We start from the raw sequence: 25,293 nt of genomic DNA, 5'->3' as shown, positions 1-25,293 counted from the left end.
AGAAAAGGGCTCCCAGAGTGGGATCTGGCAGACTGGGATCATGTTTAGGGGGACAAGATCCATGGTTATTCACAGGGACTCAGAAAAGGGGTGGTCTCACAGAGGAAGTGACCAGTCATACACAGTCTGATGGGGCAGGTGCCCACCCTAACAACTGGGGCCTGTCCAGGCCCTGGGCAGTTTCCTTTCTCATTGTAAATTACTAAGCTCTAAACAGCCATTCTGGTCTTTACCCCAGGCAGTGAACGCATGAACATTAGGACATCCTACAGGACAGATTTACCCCGGGGCTGCTGAAAAGTCATGCCACTCAGCCTGAGTGGACAAAGATCAGATATAGACCAGAGAAAACTCGCAAAAGGCCTAAACACCATGCTGGGACATCACTTGTGAGGTGGCCAGCCAGCATCACCCCTCTATGTTGCTGTTGGCCAATTTGAATTTTTCTCACGGCTATTTCTTCTTTGAACTTCCACAGGTAGTCATGAAAAATGTTCAGAGTACGTCCCAGGATTCCTGGATCTTCATCCCCAGCTTTCCCAATGAGACGGCACCATCCCTCCCATCCCAGCATAGCCCCCAACATCTGGAACCTTGTATTTGGCCAAGAAGGGATGTCTGCCGCCGGTTATCAGCATGTCCTCATCACGATCCAGCATGCAGCGCACAGGGCGGCCAGTCCTGAGGGAGGCATCAGAGGTTTAGAACTCTGAGGGCCTCTGCAACGGCCCGTTCCTGTCAGTCCCAGGGATTAAAAACAGCACAGGACACTCCTCTTTCCACCAGGACACAGAGACCTGTGCTGGGCTGCCTCACTGTCTAGCTATCTGTGCACTGTGCTGGACAAGGTGGGGAAGAGATGATGTACCGTGGCCCTCAAAGCCAGGCAGGGGAGAAAAGACACGAGTCCATGTGTGGAACACAGAGAAACAGGTGGTATTACCCTCACCCCAATGCCCAAGAGTTCTAAAAACAGAAGGCTGGGAAAATTCAAAGCAAGGGGAATCTACTTCTAAAAAGGGGAAATCTAGAAAGCCTTCCTGGCAGAAGCAGCCTATTCTCTTTCCCAGGAGCTGGCAGGGAGGACTCACTTGTATGCAGCCAGGGCCACTGCTGTGGACACCACAGTGCTCCGTGTCTCTTTCCCTCCAAAGCCTCCTCCGATTCTCTTCACTCGGACCAAAATCCGGTTTGCTGGAACCCCCAACATGTTTGCAACAAAGCTCTGTGGACCAAAAAAAAAAAAAAAATTACTTGCACTTGAATGTATCATCTGGACTTACTTCAAGCCTGAGCTAGAGCCTGCCCAACATCCATGAGCCTAATTACTACTGTGACTGTGAAGACATTCCTCGATTCCAGAAGCCCCCTGTCCCCCACCTACCCAGGCAGCCCTTAAGCTGGCAGTGCTGGGGTCCAGCACTCCAGACCCTCAAATCCCCTTCTGGACCAGCCCAGATCTCCCTTTCCCATGTCCCACACAGCCACGCCTGGTCTGCCTGACACTCCCCAGCGTCCTCCCTGGGCCCCAGAGCTGACCCACAGGATGCCTACCTGGGTCTTCATGGTGTTCTGTGTAGACACAAAAAGCTCCATCTCCCCCTGCTCGCCTTTCGGGACAGCGATGGTGCAGTGAGTCTCCAGGTAGAAGTGCTCTTGGCCACCAATGTACACCTCGCCTGGGGGAGCAACAAGACCCCCACAGTGACCCCGACTTCATTTAAGGACAGTGCACGTGCCCTGGGCCCTGGGCAGGAACCAACCGCTCACAGATAACCTCCAGGTTCCCAGCATGGGTAGAAAGTGGATCAAAGCCTTAGCCATCTGGGAGTCAAATCCTCCACCCCCAAAAAGAAACCAGAATGACACCTAATGCATTGGGTATGTTAAACTAGTATTGTAAAATTTTGGAGAAGGTAAAGAAGTAATTAACAGATGTGAATGCAAAGCTGAAAGTGAGAACATCTTCTGAAACTGAAGGTATCCAGCCAGCTGGAGAGCCAGCTCGCCAGTGACTTAGTGCATGAGGGACAGTGTAGGTGACAACTTCAAAAGGGGTCTGGTCAGCAGCCCTGCACCACGTGGGAGCTATGGGGAGTGGGTGAGGAGGAGAGGAGTGGGAGCGCCCTGGCTGTAGATGGGTAAGGACTGACCGCGGGCCCACAGTGGGGGGCCAGGATCTGTGGCTGCTACCTCCCCTGCAGTCTTCCAAATTTGACACACCCCCAGCGCCCTAGAATCACTTAGGTCTAATCTAGCCTCAAGACAGAAGGGCAGAGATGAAGATGACAGGTGTCTTTCCCTGCCAACTGTCTATTATTTGGTTACAAATGTCAGGAGGACTCTTCTGGTAAAAATTCACTCCCCTGCTCCAGGAGCCAAGGTCCAGCCCTTGAATTTAATTCATACCCCAGGGCCAGCCCGTGCCTGGGACCCCATGGGAGGTACCAGCTGTACCTGAAACAACATTGTCTGCTTCCGAAAATCCCTTCATGAGGTCTCCCTTCGCGATCTTCAGCTCAGACCCATAAAAGGAGTTGTTTTTTATAGCATCCTGAGAACCAGAAAGAAGGTTCAGTGACTGGATTTTCAGAGAAGGAAAGTCCAGGAAGAGAAGCTGCTGGAAGTCCCTCTCTCTTCTCACAAAGACATCTCTAGAAACGTCTTACACAGACTTAAAGTAAGCTTGCCTGTGACCCGGGGGCTTGCATTCCTCTGTTTCCTCAAAGACTGGGGGACAAACTTGGATCTTGAGGAAAAGTAGGGTCCCTCAGGGAACCAATGGGAGCTGGTACTGGGAAGGAGGAACTCGTTTGGCCACTGGTGGACTGAGTCTGAGACCATGATGGGGAAGGTGTTAGAAGATCACACAATCCCAGGACCGGAAGTCATTTAAAAATCCTCCCCAGGGTTCCTGGGTGGCTCAGTTGATTAAGCAACTGCCTTCAGCTCAGGTCACGATCCTGGAGTCCCAGGATCAAGTCCCATATCAGGTTCCCTGCTCAGTGGGGAGTCTGTTTCTACCTCTGAACTCTCACCTCTCATGCTCTCTCTCTCTCTCATTCTCTCTCTCAAATAAATAAAATATTTTTTAAAAATAAATAAATAAAATACATAAACAAATAATAAAAAATAAAAATCCTCTCCAAAGGATCCCTAAAATTTCCTCCAGGGACAGGGAGTTCGCTCTTTTCCATGCCGCCCTTTCTCAGTTACCTCAATTGTGATAATGGCTGGAAGTTCTTCATAGGTGATTTTCACCCCTAGAGCGGCTCTCTGTGCATGTTCTGGGGTGTCGGTGACCACAGCACCAATGATATGCCCAACACAAGTCACCTGGGAACAGAGCCAGACCATTAAAGGATATCACATCTGCCTCATAAAACAAATTATTTTGGATTGCTCAAAAGACAAAGCAAGTCTTTGCCCCCACAGTTTCCTTAAGGTATATTTTAGGAATGCCCTGGGGCCTTTTCATGTCTTTGTCCTACTATGTGGGATTATGTGCTTCTTCATAAGTGTTTAGAATCAGTGGAGCTAGAATAGGACTTGGAGATCACTAGTGTCAGGTTGGCATATTCACTTCATCTCAAAGACCAATTCTGATGATTTACTACTGGCAGTTTGCTGAGAAGTTGCCTGGGATAGAATGTGGCAATTGATTACTCATGTCTGCTGAGAGCAGAAGTTGCTCAGGATAGAATGTGGCAATTGATTAGTCATGTCTGCTGTGAGCAGCACAATGGGCGGTATGGCAGCACAAAGTCTCTCTGTTGACTCAGATCCATTCCAACACCCTTGTTCTTCAGGTGAAGAGATGCAGACACAGAAAGCAAGGCACATTCATTGCTACACCACGATTAAATCTCAGCACTGACTTCCAGTTTCATTTTCTTCTGCCACCTCACTCCCTTTTATCTTGTTTCCAGATTTACATCCAGAAGTTTCTCAAAGACAGCAATCATGTCTTATACTTCATCTAGATGCCCAGAACCAGTAGTTCCCAAATGCTGGTTCTTAGACTGGATGACCCATAAACCAGTTTTTTGTTAAATTTATAGAATAAGGATTGTCATTTTCTCATTACTTAATGATTCCATTCCTTCACAGGTAATCTTCTTCCAACATCCCCCAAAACATAAACCAAAAATAAAATAAAATGAAATAAAATAAAATACAAAATAAAATAAAATTGTCCAAGACATCACTTTGGAATATGAGGTTTCTGACACTAGAAACCCATACTATCTCTAATCGGTATCTCTTGAGGACCTGGTTAAGTTGTTGACTTAATTGATTAGTGCTCTGGTGGTTATACCTGGCTGATTCTCACTACCCATTATGCTAGCAGGGGTCTTAGAGGTTCTTGAAGATTGTCAAAATAATTTGTTCTTTTGTCAAATGGAGTCCTCATGTCTCATGGTGGTAGCTATGGTTGCTCTTCTTCACTTGTACATTAATACAAGTGAAGTGTATTACTTGTGTATTACAAAGTGAATTTGACCTTCAGCAACAGCTCACTCATCTCCAATTTGCATTTGATCTGTATTGGAATTGTAAAGTGACTGAGAACTATCCTAAAAGTATATTTTTGGGGCACCTGGGCGGCTCAGAGGGTTAAGCCTCTGCCTTCAGCTCAGGTCATGATCTCAGGGTCCTGGGATGGAGCCCCACATTGGGATTTCTGTTCAGCAGGGAGCCTGCTTCCCCTTTTCTCTCTGCCTGCCTCTCTGCCTACTTGTGATCTCTCTCTCTCTCTATCAAATAAATAAATAAAATATTTTTTTAAAAAAGTATATGGATTTTTGTAGCCACCTTCTTGAATGTTTGGAAAGTGTGTGTGTGTGTGTAACTCCATATATCAATAGATGAATTTTCATAGAAGTGAATTATCAATACACATAGCAATGGTATTGTGATTTCTACTCTGGTTAGCTTGTTTGCCATATTTTTATTTTCTTTAATAAAGGAGCTTAACATTATACCCTTAAGAACATAACTGGTAGTTCAAAAACAATCACCAGTCTTGTTTAACTGCCCCTTTGGCAGGGAGTCATCCTACTGTGTGCAATTAGCAACCCTCAGTTAAAAAAACAAGTAAACACTAAGTGAAAGTTTAAAGTGCCCCCAAACAGACTCTGTCCCTGCACTCTGGTCAGTCGTGTGATGGCCACAGTAGGTGAAAATATGGAGTCTTTTCAAGTTTAGGGATCTGGAGGCGTGAGCATAAATTAAAGCTCAAGCATTCATTCCATTAACTTCATGTCTAAAAAAAATCCAAGACCTACCTCATCCTTTGCAAAGACCATTTCATCATTAAAAATTCCTGTTTTATTACTCCCAGGAACATCATCGGCAGAGATAAAGCAGACGAACCCTGGCACCTTCTGAGCTTCTGAAATATCTATGGACCTGCAAGAATGAGCACAGTGAGGGCCGCAGGCAAGAAACCAGAGCAGAAGACCCACCATCCCCCTCTGTCCTCACACTGACATTCTTCCCTTCTCCACCTCCTTGTCTATTCTAGTCTCTCCTAGCCTATATTCTGTATCCTATCTTATCCTATCCTATTCCACTCTGCAAAAACTGATTGAATGCCTAACCTGGGAAGGCCACCATGCTGAGTGCTGTGGGGGACAGAAGATGAGCTGGACAGCCCAACCCCATGGACCTTCTACTAAGGAACCAAATCGCAGTGAGTAGCATTAACTTTTTAAAAAAATTTTTTATTAACATATAATGTATTATTTGCTTCAGGGCTACAGGTCTGTGAATCATCAGTCTTACACAATTCACAGCACTGACCATAGCACATACCCTCCCCAATGTCCATCACCCAGCCACCCTATTCATCCCCCCCACCCCAACCAGCAGTCCTTAGTTTGATTTCTGAGATTTTAAGTCTCTTATGGTTTGTCTCCCTCCCCAGTCTCATCTTGTTTCATTTTTCCTCCCTTCCCCCCACAAACCCCCACCCTGCCTCTCAAATTCCTCATATCAGTGAGATCATATGATAATTGTCTTTTTCTGATTGACTTATTTCACTTAGCATAATACCCTCTAGTTCCATCCATGTTGTTGCAAATGACAAGATTTCATGGGGTTTTTTGATGACTGCATAATATTTCATTGTATATACATTCCACATCTTCTTTATCTATTCATCTGTTGATGGACATCTAGGTTCTTTCCATAGTTTGGCTATTGTGGACACTGAGCAGCATTGGCTCTTAAAAGCTCGGGCTCAAACCCACATCACAGCTAATTTCCACACAGACTCAGCACATTGGGGCCCTTGCTGTACCACAAACTGAATGGCCCTGAATATCGTCACATGGCCAGATTTCTCTCCCCACCTTCATGGAGCTATCCCAGAATGGCGGGACACCCTGGCCCCCCGCAGGTCTCCCAGGGAGAATGTCTGGAGACTATCATTTATAACAGTCTCAACCATGTACAGCTCACTCTGGCCCAGGCCCCCATGGGGAGATTGCCCCAAGGCACCTCGGAGAAAAGTATGGAAACTATTCTGAGTACCAGCCAACTTCCAAACAGGCAATCCACATCAGAACCCCCCCCAAAATCATTGTCATTATTCCCAGGTTACATTTGGGGAAACTCAGTGTGAGGGAATTGAGTGGCTTGTACAAAGTCACCCAGCCAGAGAGCAGCACTGCTGGGGTGAGGGGAGAAATTAGGTTGCGAGAAGCCCAAGCAGGTCCACTTCCATTGTACCTCCCTGCCTTCCCCATGCAGGCAGCCCAGAAAGCCTGGACATTTGCAGTTACTACAGAATCCCCTATTCTCCTACTACAATCATTCACACGTTGCTCGGATGGAGCCAAGTTCTCTGAATGTAGCTACAATGTGGGTCACGGTCAATGTGGTCAGTATGCACTCAAGACATGGGCAGAAAACATGAACAGACACTTCTTCAAAGAAGACATACAAATGGGTAGCAGACACATGAAAAATGTTCATCATCACTAGCCGTCAGGGAGATTCAAATCAAAACCACATTGAGATACCACCTTACACCAGTTAAAATGGTCAAAATCAACAAGACAGTAAACACCAAGTGTTGGAGAGGATGCGGAGAAAGGGGAACCCTCTCATACTGTTGGTGGGAATGCAAGTTGGTGCAGCCACTTTGGAAAACAGTGTGGAGATTCCTTAAGAAATTAAAAGTAGAGCTTCCCTATGACCCTGCAATTGTACTACTGGGTATTTACCCCCAAAATGCAGATGTAGTAAAAAGAAAGGCCATCTGTACCCCAATGTTCATAGCAGCAATGGCGACAGCCGCCAAACTGTGGAAAGAACCAAGATGCCCTTCAATGGACGAATGGATAAAGAAGATATGGTCCATATATACTATGCAGTATTATGCCTCCATCAGAAAGGATGAATACCCAACTTTTGTATCAACATGGACGGGTCTGGAAAAGATTATGCTGAGTGAAATAAGTCAAGCAGAGAGAGTCAATTATCATATGCTTTTGCTTATTTGTGGAGCATAAGGAGTAACATGGAGGACATGGGGAGATGGAGAGGAGAAGGGAGTTGCGGGAAATTGGAGGGGGAGACAAACCATGAGAGGATGTGGACTCTGAGAAACAAACTGAGGGTTTGAGGGGAGGAGGTGGGGTGTTGGGTGAGCCTGGTGGTGGGTATTAAGGAGGGCACATATTACACCGAGCACTGTGTGTGGTGCCTAAACAATGAATTCTGGAACACAAAAGAAATTAAAAAAAAAAAAAAAAGACAAGGACAAAGGCAAATGAATTTACCCTAGAGCAAACAACCATACCATCCTAAACAAACTTTTTTTTTTTTTTTTTTTTTGCCAGAGAGCTAGAGGGGTTTACGTATCTGTTAGCTTTTATCTGTGTCCCTGTTACCTTTTCCTTGAGCCTGTCTCCAGGTGGCTGGGAGCAGCAGAGGAAAACCCAATGACGAGGAGACTGGGTCGCTAGTCCCTGTAGTGGCAGCACCCAAGGAGGCTTTCCCTGCTCAGCAGGCTCTGCGTCTAATGCCCACCCATAAATCACAGTCAGCCTCTGGCCTGAACATCCAGAGGTTGTACACCCCGGTGGCCGAAGCTGCCTGGCTTCAAACTCTGGCTTTGCTGCTGACTCTGGCTTTGCCAGCTCTGGGATCTGAGACAAGTAACTGACCGTGTCTGTACCTGTCTCCTCATCTGGAACATGGGGATAACAGGACCAGCCGGGAGGGTTGCTGAGAGGAGTCAATGTGCCAATCTATGCAAAACGCTTTAAACCAAGCTGCACTGATATTAAGTGTCGTATGAGCATTGGGAATTATGCTCCAATAACAATATGGAATTATTATTATGATTATAGAGGTGGCCATTCTTGTCATCTGGGCTCTCCAAGTTCAACAAACAGGTATGAGTAACTATTCTCTGCTAGGTCCTTTGCAGACTCTTATCAGTGAGCCTCAGGAAAACATCCTGTGATGAATGCGGAAACTGAGAGCTTAAGCATGCCTGCCAAGCTCTCGGTGGCAAAGCACTGGAGTGGGGACACAATCTCTAAGGCCATGCTCTTCCCCTAATACTGACTCAGGTGCTCCTGGAATTCTGCAATGAAATTTAGCCCAACAATAAAGCGCAGGTCTAACCTGTTGCTGTTAAAATCTCCTCGATGCTTTTCAAGCTACATGTAATCTCCCGGTTCAGCATCCAAGGCTTCCCTCCTTGGGCCCCTACCTACACGTCCAATGCCATCCCCTCACTCTCCCTGACACCACTGAGCCCATGATGCCTCCAGCTCCTCCCCCGGCTGGTTTTAAGAGGAATCCCCATGTTCCTCTCCAGACGGGAAGGCTCTGGGGGAGCCTCCCAGGAGCGCCCCGCCCCCCGTCATGGGGTATATTTCTTATACTCACGTGATCTTGGCATGGGCCTTGGTGCTGGTGACCAGGCGGAGGGACAGCTCGTTCTCGTAGCGAGGGATGTCGTCACAGTACACAGCCTCCCCAGAAGCCTGCATGGCCGCGGACAGGTGGGGCAGGGGCCGGCCCACCATGTCCTCCTCAGACTGACCCTCTGGCACCTCCTGGAACAACACGGTCACCAGTCAAGCTGAACTGCGGAGGACGCTGTTTCCCTACAGGCCCAGGGAAGCACAGAGAGCTTCAGGCCAAAGTGGGGGTGGGGGGGAGGGGCACGGGGATTAGAAAGGCAGATAAGAAGTCACTGAGAAGAGAGCTCATGGCATCACTCTAGGCAGGAACAAAGAATAAATAACTAAAGAGGAACCTCTACGTCCATTCATTGTGGGGCGGGGGCGTAAAACAATTCTGGTATATGCCTACAATGGAAAAGTATGCAACTGTTAAGACAGATGTTTAAAGAATTTCAATGAGAAGAAAAGAATGCTCACGTGAAGTGTCAAAATAGGACACAAAACATTGTGTGTGTGTATGATCATTTGAATTCTGTAGAAAAAATATACATGTTATAAACGTAGTATATACGTGTTTCTATATACGCACGGGGGGAAAAAATGGAGAGAAGTAAACAAAAATACAATGATTTTCTCTTGGAGCTAGGATCTTGGGTGACTTTTGTTTTCTTCTTCATATCTTTCTGTTCTTTCCAAAATGTTCTAAAATGTATTTATAATAAAATTCTGGGTTTTGTGTTTTTCAAAGTAATAATAAAAATAATGGCTGATATTTTATTGAGTGTTTAATATATGCCAGGAGCTATCTAAGTTATGTTCTTGTACTAAACCATTTAATCCTCAGAGCCATCCTGTGAAACAGATGCCAACATTATGCACACTTGTAGGTAGGCATAGTTAACTTGTCCAAAAGGTACAGAGAGGAAATAACCTGTCCCTAGGTTACAGTTATGACATGGCAGAGTCTGGATTTAAATCTTGGCAGTCAGACCCCAGAGTTCACACTTTGGACCACCACACTCTAGTGCAGGGGTCCACAAATCGTGGCCTGTGGGTCAGATCTGGCTCAGTGGCTGCATTTATAAATAAAGCTTTATTGGTACACACACACACACACACACACACACACACATTCATTTATGTAATGTCTCTTGCTGCAACAAAGTTGAGAGATTATATGGCCTACAAAATCCAAAATGTTTATAGGAAAAGCTGATCCTTTACCTACTGCTTGTCAAAAAGTTGCTGTTGATAGAGAGTTGTTGTTTTGTTTTGTTTACATGGTCAGGAGAACTCCTGGCTTTGCACATCAGCCCCATGGAGAAACCAGGAAAGACAAAGTGGAAAAAATCTTTTTCTTTGTCTTTCCAGAGAGGTGAAGATAAGAGTAATGCCAAAGAGAAATTTAAGTAGGGTAGGGGGAAAATAGCTTCACTGACGTTAAAACGATTCCCATTTTCTTCACTAGATATTTATGCAAAGTTTATAAGAAGTTTTGAGCACCTATATCCAATCCAAGTTGGACATTCACCAATGGTTAGCGTCATCCGAAATGCCCTGCAAGGGCCCATGATATTAGCCATACATCATGTGTACTCACTTGGAAGAGCTGGACATTGGCTGGAGGGTCTTTCTGAAAGAGTAAGGTGGCACTGGCATCGGTGGGGTCCAGCTTCGCACAGTTCTGTGGAGGCAAGATAACCATGGTGATCATGACTATTTCTATCATTGATCCCACCCTTGGTTGTCCCCCAGGGTAAAAGTTACAGCTGTTCTAGGGGTGCCTGGGTGGCTCCGTGGGTTAAAGCCTCCGCTTTCAGCTCAGGTCATGATCCCAGTGTCCTGGGACTGAGCCCCATGTTGGGCTCTCTGCTCAGCGGGAAGCCTGCTTCCCTTCCTCTCTCTCTGCCTGCCTCTCTGCCTACTTGTGATCTCTGTCCGTCAAATAAATAAATAAATAAACTCTTTTAAAAAAAAGTTATAACTGTTCCCATCATCTCATTTTGCATTCCTTCTAGATCTGGCTGGACTGATATCAACATCAGCGTGAGGGCTCGAGAGCTCAGTACTTAATAACAGCCTCAACTCCCCTCCCACCCCTGCAGCCTGCACGGTGAACGGTTTGTACTTCCTCCGACACACCAAATGGCTTCCCTCCCTCCTGCATTTATGCACTCTGCTCTTTCTTCTCCAGCCCTGCTGGAAAAGCTTCTTCCTCCTCATCTCTGTGGGAAATATTTAATGATATGGGAAATGTGCACGATATCATCTCAACAGAATCAAGGGGGGGCATAAAACTGTATATGCAGCCTGTCTGAACCTGTTTAGAAAAATGATATGTTTCAGATCAAAAGCTAGGAAGATGGCAGGTCTATAGAGAGGTGGATGGAAGGAGAGATAGAGGGAGAGAGAGGAAAGAGAATGACAGATGGAGAGATGAATGTAGGAAAAAAAATCAGAGAAATAAGCAAAAATAGTAGCACTGGTTTTCTATAGGATCTGAGAGAAGAGTAATATTAATTTTTTAAAAAGTTAATTTTAAAAACTTTTTAAATTTAATTTCTTTAATTCAAAAAATATTTAATTTTTTCTTTTCAATTTAAATTTTTAACACATTTCTATGTTTTTAAAGTTTTCCACAATAAGTTTATTGCTTTTTTTAAAATTTTTTTTTATTTTTTAAAGATTTTATTTATTCATTTATTTGACAGACAGAGATCACAAGTAGGCAGAGAGGCAGGCAGAGAGAGAGGAGGAAGCAGGCTCCCTGCCGAGCAGAGAGCCCGATGTGGGGCTCGATCCCAGGACCCTGGGATCATGACCTGCGCCGAAGGCAGAGGCTTTAACCCACTGAGCCACACAGGCGCCCCAAGTTTATTGCTTTTATTAATCAGAAGAGAATAAGTATTATGAATGTTTTTCAGAGGGGGATTTCAGTCAGCTGTCCCCACATCTGTGGAGCCTTCTCTCCTTTGTGCTCTCCACACCATCTTCTCAGTTGTCACTCTAGGCTGGCCTTTATTAACCAGGTTCTCTCCCGCATGAGGCTACCCCTTAGTGCCTAGTGCAATGCTATACAAAAAAGGTACAAAATAAACACTTGGTGAATCCATGTAGGGAGATGGGCTCCCGCTCAGCCACACCCCCTCCAGAGTACACACCCTCGCAGTGACGCCCAGCCCCTGGCTGTGGCAGCCCCACCTCACAGTCCCATTCCACAGTCTACCTTCTCGTCTCACTCCACATTCCCATTCTAACTACAAAACCACAGTTGTGTCAGCTAGCCCCTGGAAGGATCATCTGGTCTACCCGCCCCTTCTGCAGATTTCCCGTGGGAAATTTCGAGAGACCTATTCAAGTTCTCAGGTGAGGTAATGACCCAGCCAGAACCAGAACCCATGTCACTGATGCCCAGCCCAGTGCTCTGCCTCTCAGCCACCCTGTGGGCTCCCATCTCCATGTGGCTCCCTAGGCTATGCGTCCTTGGTCCTTTCTCCTCTGCCCTTGGACATCAGAAGGGAGAAGCAAATTTACCACCTGGTCCACAGGACTCCCTTGCTCACACTGGCTTCTTAAATCCTCAAACAAAGAGTCCTGCAGGGAGTCTCTATCTTGTCCCCACCCCCACACTCACATTTTCCAAGTTTTCTTTGCCCAGTTTCTGAAGCACCGTCAGGTAGAACTTGAAGAAGAAGCTGAGGGTGAGGGTCCGCCGGAATTCCACCATACCACCCGGGGCATCAGGGGACAGGTGCAGCTCCTCCGCCAGGCCCGCACACACGTCCTGCAGCAGCTCCTCGTTCCAGAAACTGCCAGAGAGCAGAGGGTGGGAAAGTGCTCCTGTCCAGCCCTCAGAATCATTCGTGCGGGGTGGTAGGTGCAGGGTGACGGTCATAGAAACCTTGGTTCCAAACTTGGCTCAGATATGTATCGTGTTGTAACTTTAGGCAAGTTACTTGCCTGAGCCTCAGTGTCCTCATCTTTAAAAAGAGATACAATAAGAAAAAGGACACAAAAATCAAAATAAAATCTATTGAGTCCTTATCATATGCACTAGGCAGTGTCCTAAGTGCCTTATATGAAACATCACTTTTCATTTTGATTTAAAACTGTAGCATTGGGGCGCCTGGGTGGCTCAGTGGGTTAAAGCCTCTGCCTTCGGCTCAGGTCATGATCTCAGGGTCCTGGGATCGAGCCCCGTATCAGGCTCTCTGTTCATCAAGGAGCCTGCTTCCCTCTCTCTCTCTCTCTCTGCCTGCTTCTCCGCCTGCTTGTGATCTCTGTCAAATAAATAAATAAAATCTTTAAAAAAAAAAAAAACTGTAACATTTTACCAGTGAAAAAACTGAGGCAATAGGAGGGTTAAGTAACTTGACTTGTACAACCCAGCTGGTAAGTGTTGGAGCCAGGAACTGGAACCAAGGAGCCAAACGCGAGCAGTAAGCTTTATTTATCCAGAGGGTCTTCTATGGACTACAGAGGACTGTCCCAGTGAGGTGCTTGGGTCAGCTGCTCCCCTACCCTAGCGCGGTCATAGCAGTAGCCACTCTAGTTCCACAGCAGTAGTAATGGTCGTAGAAGCCATAGCAATAGTAGTGGAACTAATACTAGCAGGGGCAGACGCAGTCATAGGAATAGTGGAAGCAACAGTAATGGTAATAGCAAAAGCAGAGTGATAGTAGAACAAGCAGCAGTAGCAACAGTCGTAGCAGCACCACCAGCAACACAGCAACAGCAGCAGCGATCCTACGATTAGTTGTAGCAGTAGTAATAGTCACGGTAGCAACCATAGTGGTAGCAATAGCGTTAACGGTAGCAGCCGCGGTCATACAATCAGTAGTAATACCAGGAGTAGCAGCAGTACTAGTAACACTGGCAGTCCAAGAGACCGCAGTACTGGCACCAGGAGTACTAGTAGTGGTTTGTAGCAGTAGTAATAGTCACGGTAGCAACCATAGTGGTAGCAATAGCGTTAACGGTAGCAGCCGCGGTCATACAATCAGTAGTAATACCAGGAGTAGCAGCAGTACTAGTAACACTGGCAGTCCAAGAGACCGCAGTACTGGCACCAGGAGTACTAGTAGTGGTTAGCCACAGCAGGAACGCTAGTCAGAGTAGTGATGGTAGTAGGAAGAGGAGGAGTCATAGCAGGAGTGCTAGTAAGAGTAGGAGCAGTAACCAGAGGAGTAGCTCTCGCTGTAGTAATTGTAGTAACAGTAGCACTACTGTTACTGGAGTAATAGCACTAGTAACCGTCGCTGTGGCTGTAGTCGTGGTGGTAACAGTGGTCCTAACAGTAGTAACAGCAGAGCAGCAATGGTAAGACCAGCGAAGCGACAGCGATGCCATGAGGAACCACGCCACTAGGAGCCGTGGTGACCATGGCAACAGCAGGCGCAGCACCGTGGCCGCAGCAAGAGTGGGACTACGAGCCGTGGGGGCGGTGGTGGTGGTTTTCTTTGGCTGGTAGCTCTTACTTTGCCGTCTGCTTCCGCGTGGTCTTGAGGGCTGAGATGGTCCTGTCGGCCATTCCGCCATAGCACAGGGCCAGCTCCTTCACCTGCGCCGTTCCCGGCTGGAACAGGACCCTCATGCCGCAGGTCACCTTGGCTATGTCATCTTCTCTCCGAGAGGCCTGCTTGAATGCTGAGAAATACTCACCCTAAAAGAGAACAGAAGGGCTCTTGCTGCCCACTTTGTTTGGTGGGGCCCGCAGAGGGCGAAGCTGGAGCATGGGGACACGGGGGTGGCTAAAGGGACAACGCCATCGCAAACCCGCAATGGGCTGGTGTGAGGATTCAGATATCCAGGCAGAACTGACTCTCACATTCCCGGGAGAGGTTCCCGGTAAGATTCCCAGAAGCTGGGGAGGGTTGGCATTTCTCCCTGGCAGTCAGGAAGATTGAAAGTCAAGGACAAAGGAGAACGGGGTGCTCTCAGCCAACAGCTGGGAAGAGGAAAGACGTTTTCACAGAGGGTCCTCACAGACCCCCAGCATCCACACCTTCCCATCCTGGTGCCCAGCATCTGAGCCCACCCAGCCTCTCAGGGGTGGCCTGACTGCCTCTCAAGCTGGTCCAATGAGATGCCAGAGAGTGTCTGAAGCAGCCCTTCAGCGGGCCGCCTGCGCACCTGCTCTCTCTAACTTGTGCCTCCCACTGTCTATTGTCTACGGTTAGAAATCTTGCTTCCCGAAAGAATGATTCACACTAGAAAGCAGGAGCCACCTTGGTGCTTTGAACATCTGTTTCCCTCTAGGTTCAAGCCAGGCTCTCTCTTTCCGGATAGGAGGGGAGAGTGAGTAACTTTCCAGGTAAGAACCATCTGATATCCAGCTCTTGGGGGGCCAAGTTCTGCTCGAGGTCTGAACTCACCACAAATTCTGATTAGCATGAGAGGTAGAAGTTTAAGGGAAGGCTTATTAGAGAAAGCACAATGAGGCCCATTGTGGAGGTCCAAAGTGGCCACAGGCTTCTGTTCCAAGAAACCACAGGGACTCCTGCTGATCATAAAGCTAATCCAGATCCCTGATGTTGAACATGGCCCTGGGGCAGTGCGCCCAAAGCCTGAGCTTGGCTGTGGAACAGAGTTTCTAGCTGCTCACTTCCAGGACCATACCAGTCCGCGGGGACATTTCCGTTGGGGTACCACGAAATGCTGGTGGCAGATTGGCAGCTGTTCTTTCTTGAGAAATCCTTCCTAATTCTGGGTATGAAGATCTCCTTTCTTTTATGAAATGTTTTTGTCGTCAATGTTCCTATCTGGCAAAATAAAAACTGGACAGTGCTATGCCTGTTCCCTTCTTTTTCCCTAACTCATAATTAAGCAAAAGAAAAATGTCCTGGTCCGTGAAATGCAAAACTTCTGGGAATCACTGCTCAAAATGGTCTGTAGGGACAAGCTAGGAAGTCATGAAGAAACCACCTCGGGGTTGAAATGGCTCTAATTTCATTAGCATTCTCATTAAAGAGGCCAAAGTTAGCAAGAGCAAACATGCCTTGGAACTCTCGCTCGAGCACTAGCTGGGGTGAGACCCATGATGCTCTCCATGACGGCTGGGTTCCCAGTCTTGCACAGATCACTTTTCTGTGAGGCCCATTACGGAATGTGTGGCTGCCGAGGGAGGGGAGAGCCACACCGGGTGAAGACACACGGCCCCCACGGAACAACACAGCAAGGCATCCAGAAATGCCCAGACCTGCCTGAACAGAGCAGGGAAACTGCCCATGAAGCAGAAATCCACCAAGCCAAACCAGAGCAAAGTCAGTGAACACCTCATCAGCGAGTGAGGCCCTGACTCACAGGGAGCATCTCCGCTCAGCATGCAAACCCGTCTCCTCCGTCCGCCACAGCTGGATGTGCTTTTTGTGAAACCGTGTGGCTAGTTATTGGCTGCAGATCCCTACTGGCTCCCAGACATCTGCCTGGAACCTTATGAATTCTTGATTTCAATCTTCACAGTAACCCGCACACTGGGTAACACTGTGCCCATTTTACAGAAGAAGAAATTGAGGCTTAGAAAGCGGACTCGATTTGCTCAGGATCCCCTGGCCTAGCTGTTGGTTTCACAGTCCAGGGCACGCCTTCTGCCCCCTACCCTGAAATGCCTCATTGTGCAGAGAGAAATAGGGTTGGTCAGAGGCAATGTTCAGAGACCATGTCAAAGCTGAGCGATGCTAAGATTGGTCCCCAAGGCCGACTCTGGTCTCCTCGTCTGGAGTCTAGCCAGGGTAAGGGTGATTCGGGATGCTCCTGAGCAGCTCACCTCCCTGCTGTAGGGGATCTCGATAGAAAGCAGGATCTCCTCCGGAGCAAGCAGGGTCTTCCTGTAGCCAGGGAAGAAGGTGTGGTCCATCCGAACCGTTCTCTTGGTGCCTGAATGGAGGCCAGAGGCAAAGCGGAGAAAGCAGTGTGAGAAAGCAGAGAACGATCCACATCCACCAGTGACTCCCCACCCTGGTCTCTGGTGCCCATGGTCGGGGGGGATGGGGGGTCACTGCCACAGCTCGGGCCAAGGTCTTCCGTCTGAAATCCTAACTCAAGGATGTGCTGTTGTGTGTCTAATAAGTGATGGTGTAGGGTCAGGGGGCGGGCCCGGACTTGGGAGGATTTTCTAATTTCTACAGCATCCATACTCCTGCTGCTAATTTCAAGCTACCAGGGTGACATCAGTGAACATGAAGTTGGAAAGAGGGTAGCAAAGAGTTGACCCAGAAGGCCTGCCATCCTCCGAAAGGCCTGCTTACAAGGTTGGCCGGGGGCTGTCCTCTGCGAACTTGGATTTCAGCAGACTTCCCACCATTCCCTGGTGAGAATGACTCAGCCTGTCTAAACTGTTCATACAAATAGTACGGTTTATGCCGAACGGCTGCTTTCCTTGTGGGTGTCTGGGCTTTGGTTTGCGCCAGGCAGAGCTCCGTGACCATCCCCAACAGAAGCCCTGGCACTCGGTCTCCACAGGGCTGCCCTGGTGGAGAGTACTGCACAGGCATTATCTTGGTGCAACTTGTTGCTGAGGGAATGAAGGGCGTCCCATGTGACTCTCCCAGGAGAAGGCTCTGGAAGTCTGTGCCTGGTTTCCTCCAGATGGTGCCCCATGGCCTTCTATACTTTGCCGACTTTGCTTTGTATCCTCCCACTTGTAAGTCATAGCCATGAGTACGACTATATGCTGAGCCCTGTGAATCCTCCTTGACCTCCTGTGAGTCACCAAGCTGGCGGTGGTCTTGGGGACCCTCACACAAGGGGTATATGGCAGCATACCATTGTATCGCATTTCCAACCCACAGATAGAACAGATGGGAAGAACCGTAAGAGCCTGGGCAATAGTGAAATAGACTCAAATAATTAGGAAGTGATGAATTTTGAGTATTTACTACCTTTCTTTTAATGTAATTTATTCTCTTGTAAGTTTATATAATTCAATTTTTAACAGTGGCCATGTTTAACAAACACTCACAGACTCCCTAAAACCGTAGCTGTGGGCTGCGGCAAGCCCGTGCCTCCCAGCTTCAGCACGCCATCAGGTAAGTAAGGATCTGCATGACAGATCCTGTTGTGAATTCTTTATAAAGAAATGGTCCAGCTCTCCTGGACCCCAGCTGGGTCCATTTCCATTGCAGTTTCCAGGGATCCAAACCCTAGGACAGCAGGGTCACTGAACTTTGGGCTGGCTCTGTCTCTCCAGAAAGTGACCTATCTTGTGAGACTTCTCCCCACCTGGCCCTCTGTCCCAACTCTGACATGACGTTGCTCTCACCTGCGGACATGATGGTCAGCTTGGCTCCGCTGGCCATGAACACAGGGTTGAGGTCAGAGATGGGGCTGGCGGTGATGATGTTCCCTCCAATGGACTAGAACAAGCAGAGAGTGCGTGAGAGCCCAGCCCGCCCAGGAAACCTTGCTCTCACAGCTGCCTCCCAACCAGAGGACACATGGGTGACACCTGCTGAAGGCAAAAGACCAGCCTCACTTGGGCTTCTAGAACAACGTGCAAAACTTGGGATCCTAACACTTGGGATTGGGTCTCATCTCTGAAATTTAGCAGACAGTCATGTGAGTCAGCTCCTTTAAATTTGTTCGATTTCACCCAGACTTTTTCTAAAAGAACTGAGGTTGTTTATTACACAGTGAAAGCAAATGTCTCCTGGAGGTAGAGTCCAGCTGAGCTGGGGAACTCAGTGGAGCTTTCTGAGTTTCTGCCTCCTCATTCACAATCCGAGGTGGCAGGGGCTTGGGGTAGGGGGAGGGACTGGGAGTGGGCTGGTAGCTTCGGGTTGTGTTCTAACTGAAAACATCAACAACAAAATGGAATGGAAGGGGTGGCTTTCCGCCCAGCACCATCAGCCGTTGTGAGCCCCCAATGCCCCGGCTATGTGAACACGGTTAGCAAACATGGAACTTGGGACTAGTCTGACGTCTGGCTGTGAACAGTCAACGGCTGGGCCTCTACCTTCCTCTCGGGGGGGGTCTACCTCTCGTTCTCCCCCAATTCTGAGAGGCAGTCCCCATCCCGATTTGGCTTCTCCCTAACTTATCTCGAATCCATTTGCTGATAGCCTCGCCAAGTCCAGGAAGAGACACGCCAGCCTCAGGCGGCAAGACTGAGTCACCAGCACATGCTTCCCAGAGCAACCCACAGGCCGCCTTCCTCAGCAGGACCTTCGGGCTCCATCCCAGCCCCACTGAGTCAGAATCTCTGGGAGCGGGGCCTAGGAATCTGCATTTTAACAAGCACCCCAGATAGTTCTGAGCACTGAGGTCTGCTGGGTCTTCAGCAGAAGCCACACTAGACCCTTCCGCCCTCCGCCTTGTGACAAAAGGCCTCATGCCCTGAGCCTTGAGGGCCCCTGAACAGGGACTCACCGCCACGGACTTGACCTGTATCCCAGCAAACCAGCGCAGCTGCTCCAGGACACCGCTGAACACCTCTGTTTTGTATTTAGGAAGTTTGTCAACTGCTTCACGCAGTGTCTTTTCCACAGAGCTCAGGGGGCACGAGGCTCCAAAGGAGATACCTGGAAACACAAGCTCAGAGTAACAGCGAATCCCCTCACAGCTAAGAAAACACCTTCATACACAGCCCCTAGGGCACTTTACTGGTCCCTGAGGAGGACTGGACCAGATCGCACACCCTTATATGGATGAGGAATTAAGGCCCAGAGAGGTCAAGTGACTTGGCCAATGCCACACAGCTAATATAAGAGCTAGGACTCAGTCACAGGTGCCTTGGTCTTACAACTGCTCTCTCAACCAGTGGTTCTCAGCGCAATAAAATCAGGTCTCTGAGGGTGAAGTCCTGGCTTTTTTTTTTTTAAAGCCCCCAAGACCTCCCCGCACTGACTCCCTGCCCCATGAGTGATTCTAACATGTAAGAGCAGGATTGAGAATGAATATTGAAAAATCACACAGCCTCTCCTCACCCCCTGCACCCTACCACGGATGCTCGGTGAACGAAGGCAATGAGGGGGCCCTCTCCCCCCACGCAGGGAGGCTTTCCTGGCACCCAGCATCCCATGGGACCCAGCCCCAGCAGCCCAGCCCCTCCCTCCGGGGGCTCCAGGCACACCTCCCCTTACCCTCTGGTCCGTGTTCCACTGAATTCAGCTCAGGAATCCAGGCTGGGCAGACGATCATAGGAAACAGTTTGTTCTTGAACTTCATCTCAATGCCTTGAGAGAAACAAGAAACCTGAAGTTGGAGGCTCCTGCCAGAGGAGGCCTTGGCACTTTCCTGCCGCTCACACGGGATCTGTGACATGTTCGCAACAGCATCACTCTCCCTGGGTGGGGTCGGGGGGGGTCTCAGGATTAGCAGACACAGGGGACAAGCTGGGGGGCTCCATGTGGTTTCCACACTATCAGCCAAAACTGTGTCTTTCTCCTCCTCCCAAGAAAAAGCTCTATCAGAATTCAAATGAGATGAACTCTTTTTTTGTTGGACCTTTGATTTTTTTTTTATTACTCAAAAAAGCTTCATTTTTTCTCACTTAGCCTGCTGACTCTGTGCTTGTGCCTTCGACACCGTCCCAACAGTTTCTGCTCTTTAATAAGGAAGGCACACTTGATCCTGTCACAAACACAGCACACGGGGAACCACCACAGATCCCGCTGAGGTGACTTTTGGTTTCAAATGAGATGAACCTGAATTATGTGTGTGTGTCTGTGTCTATGTGTATGTGCGTGGGTGTGTGTGCATGCGTGTGTGTGTATGGCAGGGGAGGAGGGGATAATATAGAAAGGCATAGCATACTAACATTTGTCAGGAACCCATGGAAACACCTCACATATTTTAACTCACTATATCCTCACAATCGCCTTGTGAGATATTGTGATTTTCTGTTTGTAGATGAAGCGGCTGAGGCACAGGAAAGTTAGGCTCTTGCCCAAATTACACAGCTAAGAACAACCATGTTTCGGTCCGTGAGCAATTCTTACAAGTTGGTGTATCATAGTAATAATAGCATGAACATCTAGCACTCAGACAAAAAGGAAAACTGTCTCAGAGAGAAAACATCAAGTCTGTCTCCTCGTCCCCAGCATCCGCCTGCACCCTTCCAGGTGCGTGGCTCTGTGGGGCCACATGTCTGGGTCCAGTTTCTGGTCTCGGCGAGTCAAGGGAAAGAGCTCCATGAACAGTCTCAGCCCTGGTCCTCCAGCCCCGTCCGCTCGGCACCTCTCCCAGCCCCGTCCCACAGAGCTCCAGATGGGAAGGTTCAAAAAGAAGAGTGTGTGCATCCTCCCACCCTCTCGTGTGCTGTGGAGAGTCTCCGAAGTGTGGTGTGGGCTTTGAATGCGGGCTCCAGAGACAAAGAATGCAGGTGGAAGGCAGAGGTGGCCCGTCTTCTCAAGGCTCTCTTTTCTCAGCTCCCCCCAAATCCCTCTCGGGTGTATATATAAGGAAGAAGGGGTGAGCCGGATGAAGTCATCTTCAGAAGTTATTTCTAACTTGAAGCTTATAAAATATTTGTGGATTCATTCCCTCCCATTAGAGTCTAATTGTATCCAGGATGTTATGTTATGAACAGGATGTTATGTTGGGTTATGTTATGGACATGTCATGTGTCAAAGGAGCTCGAAGATTTTTCCAAACAGTCATTCTCTACTTTAACTCATGCTACCCTGGACCCCAGGGCCACGGCCACACAGGCTATCAGGGTCACATCACAGGAGGCACTGCTCCTAGGCCCCCCGGCCACCCTGGTGTGTCACGTTTCTGCAGCTGGAGTCTCGGTGGCACACCTGTGCTCATGAGGGCGGGGCCTACTCTGTCCCCTGCCAGCTTGAAACCAATCAGACCCTCCTCTCTGTGTCTACAGATCCAGCAAGAATCCAGGGCCCAGAGGTTCCTTCCAGAACCAGAGCCAAGAGCCCCCCACAGGACTGCCTGGGGCTGCTTAAAACCATGTCAAGCCCCCCCACACCCCCAACACCAGAAGTCCTCTAAGGAAGACCTCAGCTACACCACGATCCTTTCTTCAGAGCCTCTCTGGGCTTGGGACCCAGCAAAGTGGAAATGGGCCAGGCCAGCTCCAGAAATTCCTGGATTTCTGTCCCTTCGAGCACCGGGGAGTAGAGACCTGAGTCTCCCGGGCTTATTTGCATATGGCGAGCCTCATGTCCCAGGTGCTGGCACCAATAGGGCTGGTGGCCACATCACCCCCAGAAAAGGGGAGGGGCAAGAGAATGACACTGCTGGAACCCCTAATGTCTCTCATGTACCGGCCTAGACACGTGACCCCCTTTGCTCCCTCCTCTCTGAGACGGGGAGGTACTGTGGGGAAGGAACAGTGACAAGTGATCTTGGTACCCGAGCTCCTCCCATAGCACCTGGCATAGAGCTGGCGTGCAACGTGCTTATGGAGAGTCAGCAAGGGTCTCCTCAGGACCAGGAACAGCCCCTTGAGGCAATACTAAACAACCCCCCCGCCCCGCCACCGTAGGTAAAATGGGAAATGTGGGCAGCGCAGGGGAAGCCAGTGTTCTGAGGACACACGGCCAGCGAGGGGCCACCCCCGGGCACACTGTCCGCCCCGCTCTCACCGATCTCCGTGTTCCCCACCACCAGCTTGGCCTCGGGGTACTGGGCTTTGAGGTCCAGCAGCTCTTCCAGGGTGGAGGCCTGGATCCAGGTCACGCGCTCGCCTTCAAAACGCAGCTGCTTCTGAGGAACATCCTTCAGCCTCTGGAAAATGTAGCTCCTTACCACACTGTCTCCTGCCCACTGCGGCTCCTGATACGCTGAAGTCTGCGATGGGATCAACTCTCCCACCGGTTTGTTGAACACGAAATTTGGGGTGAAGAGACAGATCGGGGAGAATGGAGGGGAATGTCCTCGTGTTGCGGCAGGGTGTGTGTTGCAGCTCTTAGACACATTATCTGGCTTACTCCTTAGGGGACCAGGAAGTGATGGGACCTTCTCCTGCCACAAGGGAACCTGAACTGTCCTGACCAAAAGCCTGGGTTCCAAGCAGTGCCCCAGCCCCCACCAATGCCACTGTCTCCCAGAGGGGCAGTGGACGAGCTGAGGGAAGGGGCAGAGGTGGCAAAGGAAGGGTGCAGGAGAGAATGCAACAGAGGCCGGTTCTAGCGTGTGAGGGGTGACGTGGGGCTGGGAGAGAAAACCCCCCAGATCAGACTGACAGTGTTCTCAAGGGTGCACCATCCAGGGAAAGGTATGCTGGTGGCCTGCTGCCATGCCGTTCTTTCGGGCCCGCTGGACTCACTAGGCTGTCCTCATGTGCTCAGCACCCCCCAGAATCTGCACTTGAGGCCTCGGAGTGAGGCTTGACTCTTCCCCTGCCATAAATGTTGCAGCGAAGCAGCAGAATCCCAGTGAGAGGGTGGGTGTGAGAGGGTCCTCAAACAGAGCAGCAAGCCCGGGAGTGTGCCCTTTGAGCACAGCTTGGTTTCTTTGTCAAATGAAGGGACTGCTTACAGAGAGGAGAATGGGTTGCTTGGGGGCTTCTACGTTAGATGTAGCCAGGGGGTCGGCAGATGCTTCTGGAACACTCTACATGGAGTAAAGTGCCAGGGAGATCCACTTTCAGTGCTCAGAGCGACACGTGTGAGAGAAGTGTGGGTCCCTGTGGAATATGTGACAGAGGGACTTGACCTCTGGGTGTCAGAAAAAGGACAAGGTCACAAAGGTCCCAGATGGTATGAAATAGAGCAGGCCTCCAGAGGCTCATGGCACAGAGACTAAGTTGGGCCTCTCCCTGCGGCATCACCTACCAGCAACTCCGGGGGGAAGATAGGCTCCTGGGTGGGATCCAGGGGCTTGAACTCCTCCGGGTTGAATAAAGATGGTGAGAGAGTGACCTGCTGGAAAAGGGAACAGTTGGGTGGTACCATATCTCCTCCTTTAATATGTCCTGTAGGATCTACCCAGGCCCTTGTCCAAGCAAGCCTGTGTGCAGCCCCCATCCGGCTTGGTGGAGGGCCAGGAAGCTCCTGGAAGGCAGGATAAAGAGGTCTTGCCAGAGGACCCAGGGCTAACTTGCACATTCACCACCCTCACAGGCTGGGCATAACCATTTCCTCTTCCGGCCACACTGACGGGAGTGCGAAAAGAATCCTTTGCCTCCTTTCATCTGAGACTGGCCCCCAGGCTTCCGTGGAGAGGAGGACGAGGACCCACTTACCTTGGACTCCGTCTTCTGGTTCATGCAACAGTTCGGGTTGTCGCCACTTCCTCCACAACACCCGCCATCCTAGAGAGATGACAAATACACAAAAAATATTTGCAAAGAGCTTTCCCAGAAGCTTTAAAAAACCTGGGTCACTAATATCCAATGAAATCCACCTCTGCCGCTACCCCAGCACCAGGGGAACAGCAGGTGTCTGCTCCCCATCCCGCTCACGTCTGCATGGATGTAAGACCTCTGCTTTAACCACTTCCCCTTTCTTGGTTGATGGAAACTAAGAAACTCATGCAGGAAAAGCAGGAGGAAATTCTAATTTTAAGAAAATTTCTCTCCAGGGGCACCCGGCTCAGTCAATTAACCATCAGACTCAATTTCAGCTCAGGTCATGATCTCAGGGTTGTGAAATGGAGCCCCAAACCAGGCTCTGTGCTGGGTGTGGAACCTGTTTAGGATTCTCTCTCTCTCTCTCTCTCTGCCCCTCCCAGCCCCATTCATGCACGCTCGCTCTCTCGTTCTCTCTCTCTTTCTAAAAAAAGAAAATTTCTCTATAAAAGCTAAGTCCTACTTTATCAAAACATATCTTTATGCCCATTTTTGCCCCTCAGGGCTTCCTCCTTAGGAAACCTCTCTGAGAGGAATCCCCATGGGTGCTCTCGGCACTGGAGAGCCTCTGCTTGGGCATCGGTCAAGTTCTAGGAGGGCTGGCTGGGCTCCTTCCAGGCCCCGGTCTCTGTGGGGCTCCTTCCAAGCAGGTCCAAGACCAGCGCTGGCTTCAGAGAGGTGTCCAGCCAGTGTGCCTGATGACCTCACCACTGCATATCAGGTCCTTCTTTCCAGAAAGCTAAACACTCCTCCTTCCTCACTGAGACCCTGTGCTAAAGGGAGGGTACAGGTCCGACGACCCACCACCCCTGGGCAAGAACTGACTCAGCACCGCTCTGGGCGCCAGCGGCAGAGCGGGGAGGAGGGTTCGGATCGCTGCCTCCCAGAACGGAGGCGCTGAGGATGGGGAAGGGTGTGTTCTCCTGACTGATGTGTGCCAAGAACGCGGGAGTCTCCGCTCAGGGTCTGGGAGACACTCCAGGATCCCGGAGATATGCTGAGAGGCGAAGGTGGGAGCATCTCCCAGGCATGGCTCCAAGCCCATGTCCAAGGCGGCCAGTTCCTGCAGAAGCAGGTCTGGGGCAGCCCTTCTGCCCGTGAGTCACGGGAGACACA

The 25,293-nt window shown here is 49.5% G+C and overlaps 1 protein-coding gene across 2 annotated transcripts in view; it reads right to left on the bottom strand.

Moving 5' to 3' along the window:
- The window catches only part of XDH (xanthine dehydrogenase), a 62,794-nt gene that overhangs the window by 19,939 nt on the left and 17,562 nt on the right, over positions 1-25,293 (bottom strand). The window contains exons 7-23 of one of the 2 annotated variants that reach the window (XM_080814147.1): positions 24,073-24,141; positions 23,663-23,752; positions 22,472-22,613; positions 20,009-20,101; positions 19,296-19,447; positions 18,190-18,283; positions 16,696-16,805; positions 14,408-14,592; positions 12,565-12,739; positions 10,531-10,614; positions 8,911-9,080; positions 5,289-5,412; positions 3,217-3,336; positions 2,458-2,554; positions 1,555-1,679; positions 1,092-1,225; positions 594-681 (exon numbers count right to left, since the gene is read on the bottom strand). In XM_080814147.1, coding sequence (XP_080670273.1) covers positions 594-681; positions 1,092-1,225; positions 1,555-1,679; positions 2,458-2,554; positions 3,217-3,336; positions 5,289-5,412; positions 8,911-9,080; positions 10,531-10,614; positions 12,565-12,739; positions 14,408-14,592; positions 16,696-16,805; positions 18,190-18,283; positions 19,296-19,447; positions 20,009-20,101; positions 22,472-22,613; positions 23,663-23,752; positions 24,073-24,141 — 2,052 coding nt within the window. The remainder of the gene's footprint in view (positions 1-593; positions 682-1,091; positions 1,226-1,554; positions 1,680-2,457; positions 2,555-3,216; positions 3,337-5,288; positions 5,413-8,910; positions 9,081-10,530; positions 10,615-12,564; positions 12,740-14,407; positions 14,593-16,695; positions 16,806-18,189; positions 18,284-19,295; positions 19,448-20,008; positions 20,102-22,471; positions 22,614-23,662; positions 23,753-24,072; positions 24,142-25,293) is intronic. The other variant, XM_080814148.1, reaches the window with a different exon arrangement.

Source organism: Martes martes, assembly GCF_963455335.1.
Source record: "Martes martes genome assembly, chromosome: 9".
NCBI classification, from domain to species: domain Eukaryota; kingdom Metazoa; phylum Chordata; class Mammalia; order Carnivora; family Mustelidae; genus Martes; species Martes martes.
The sequence above is the reverse complement of the archived record's forward strand: the minus strand, read 5'-3'. Positions and strand labels throughout refer to the sequence as shown.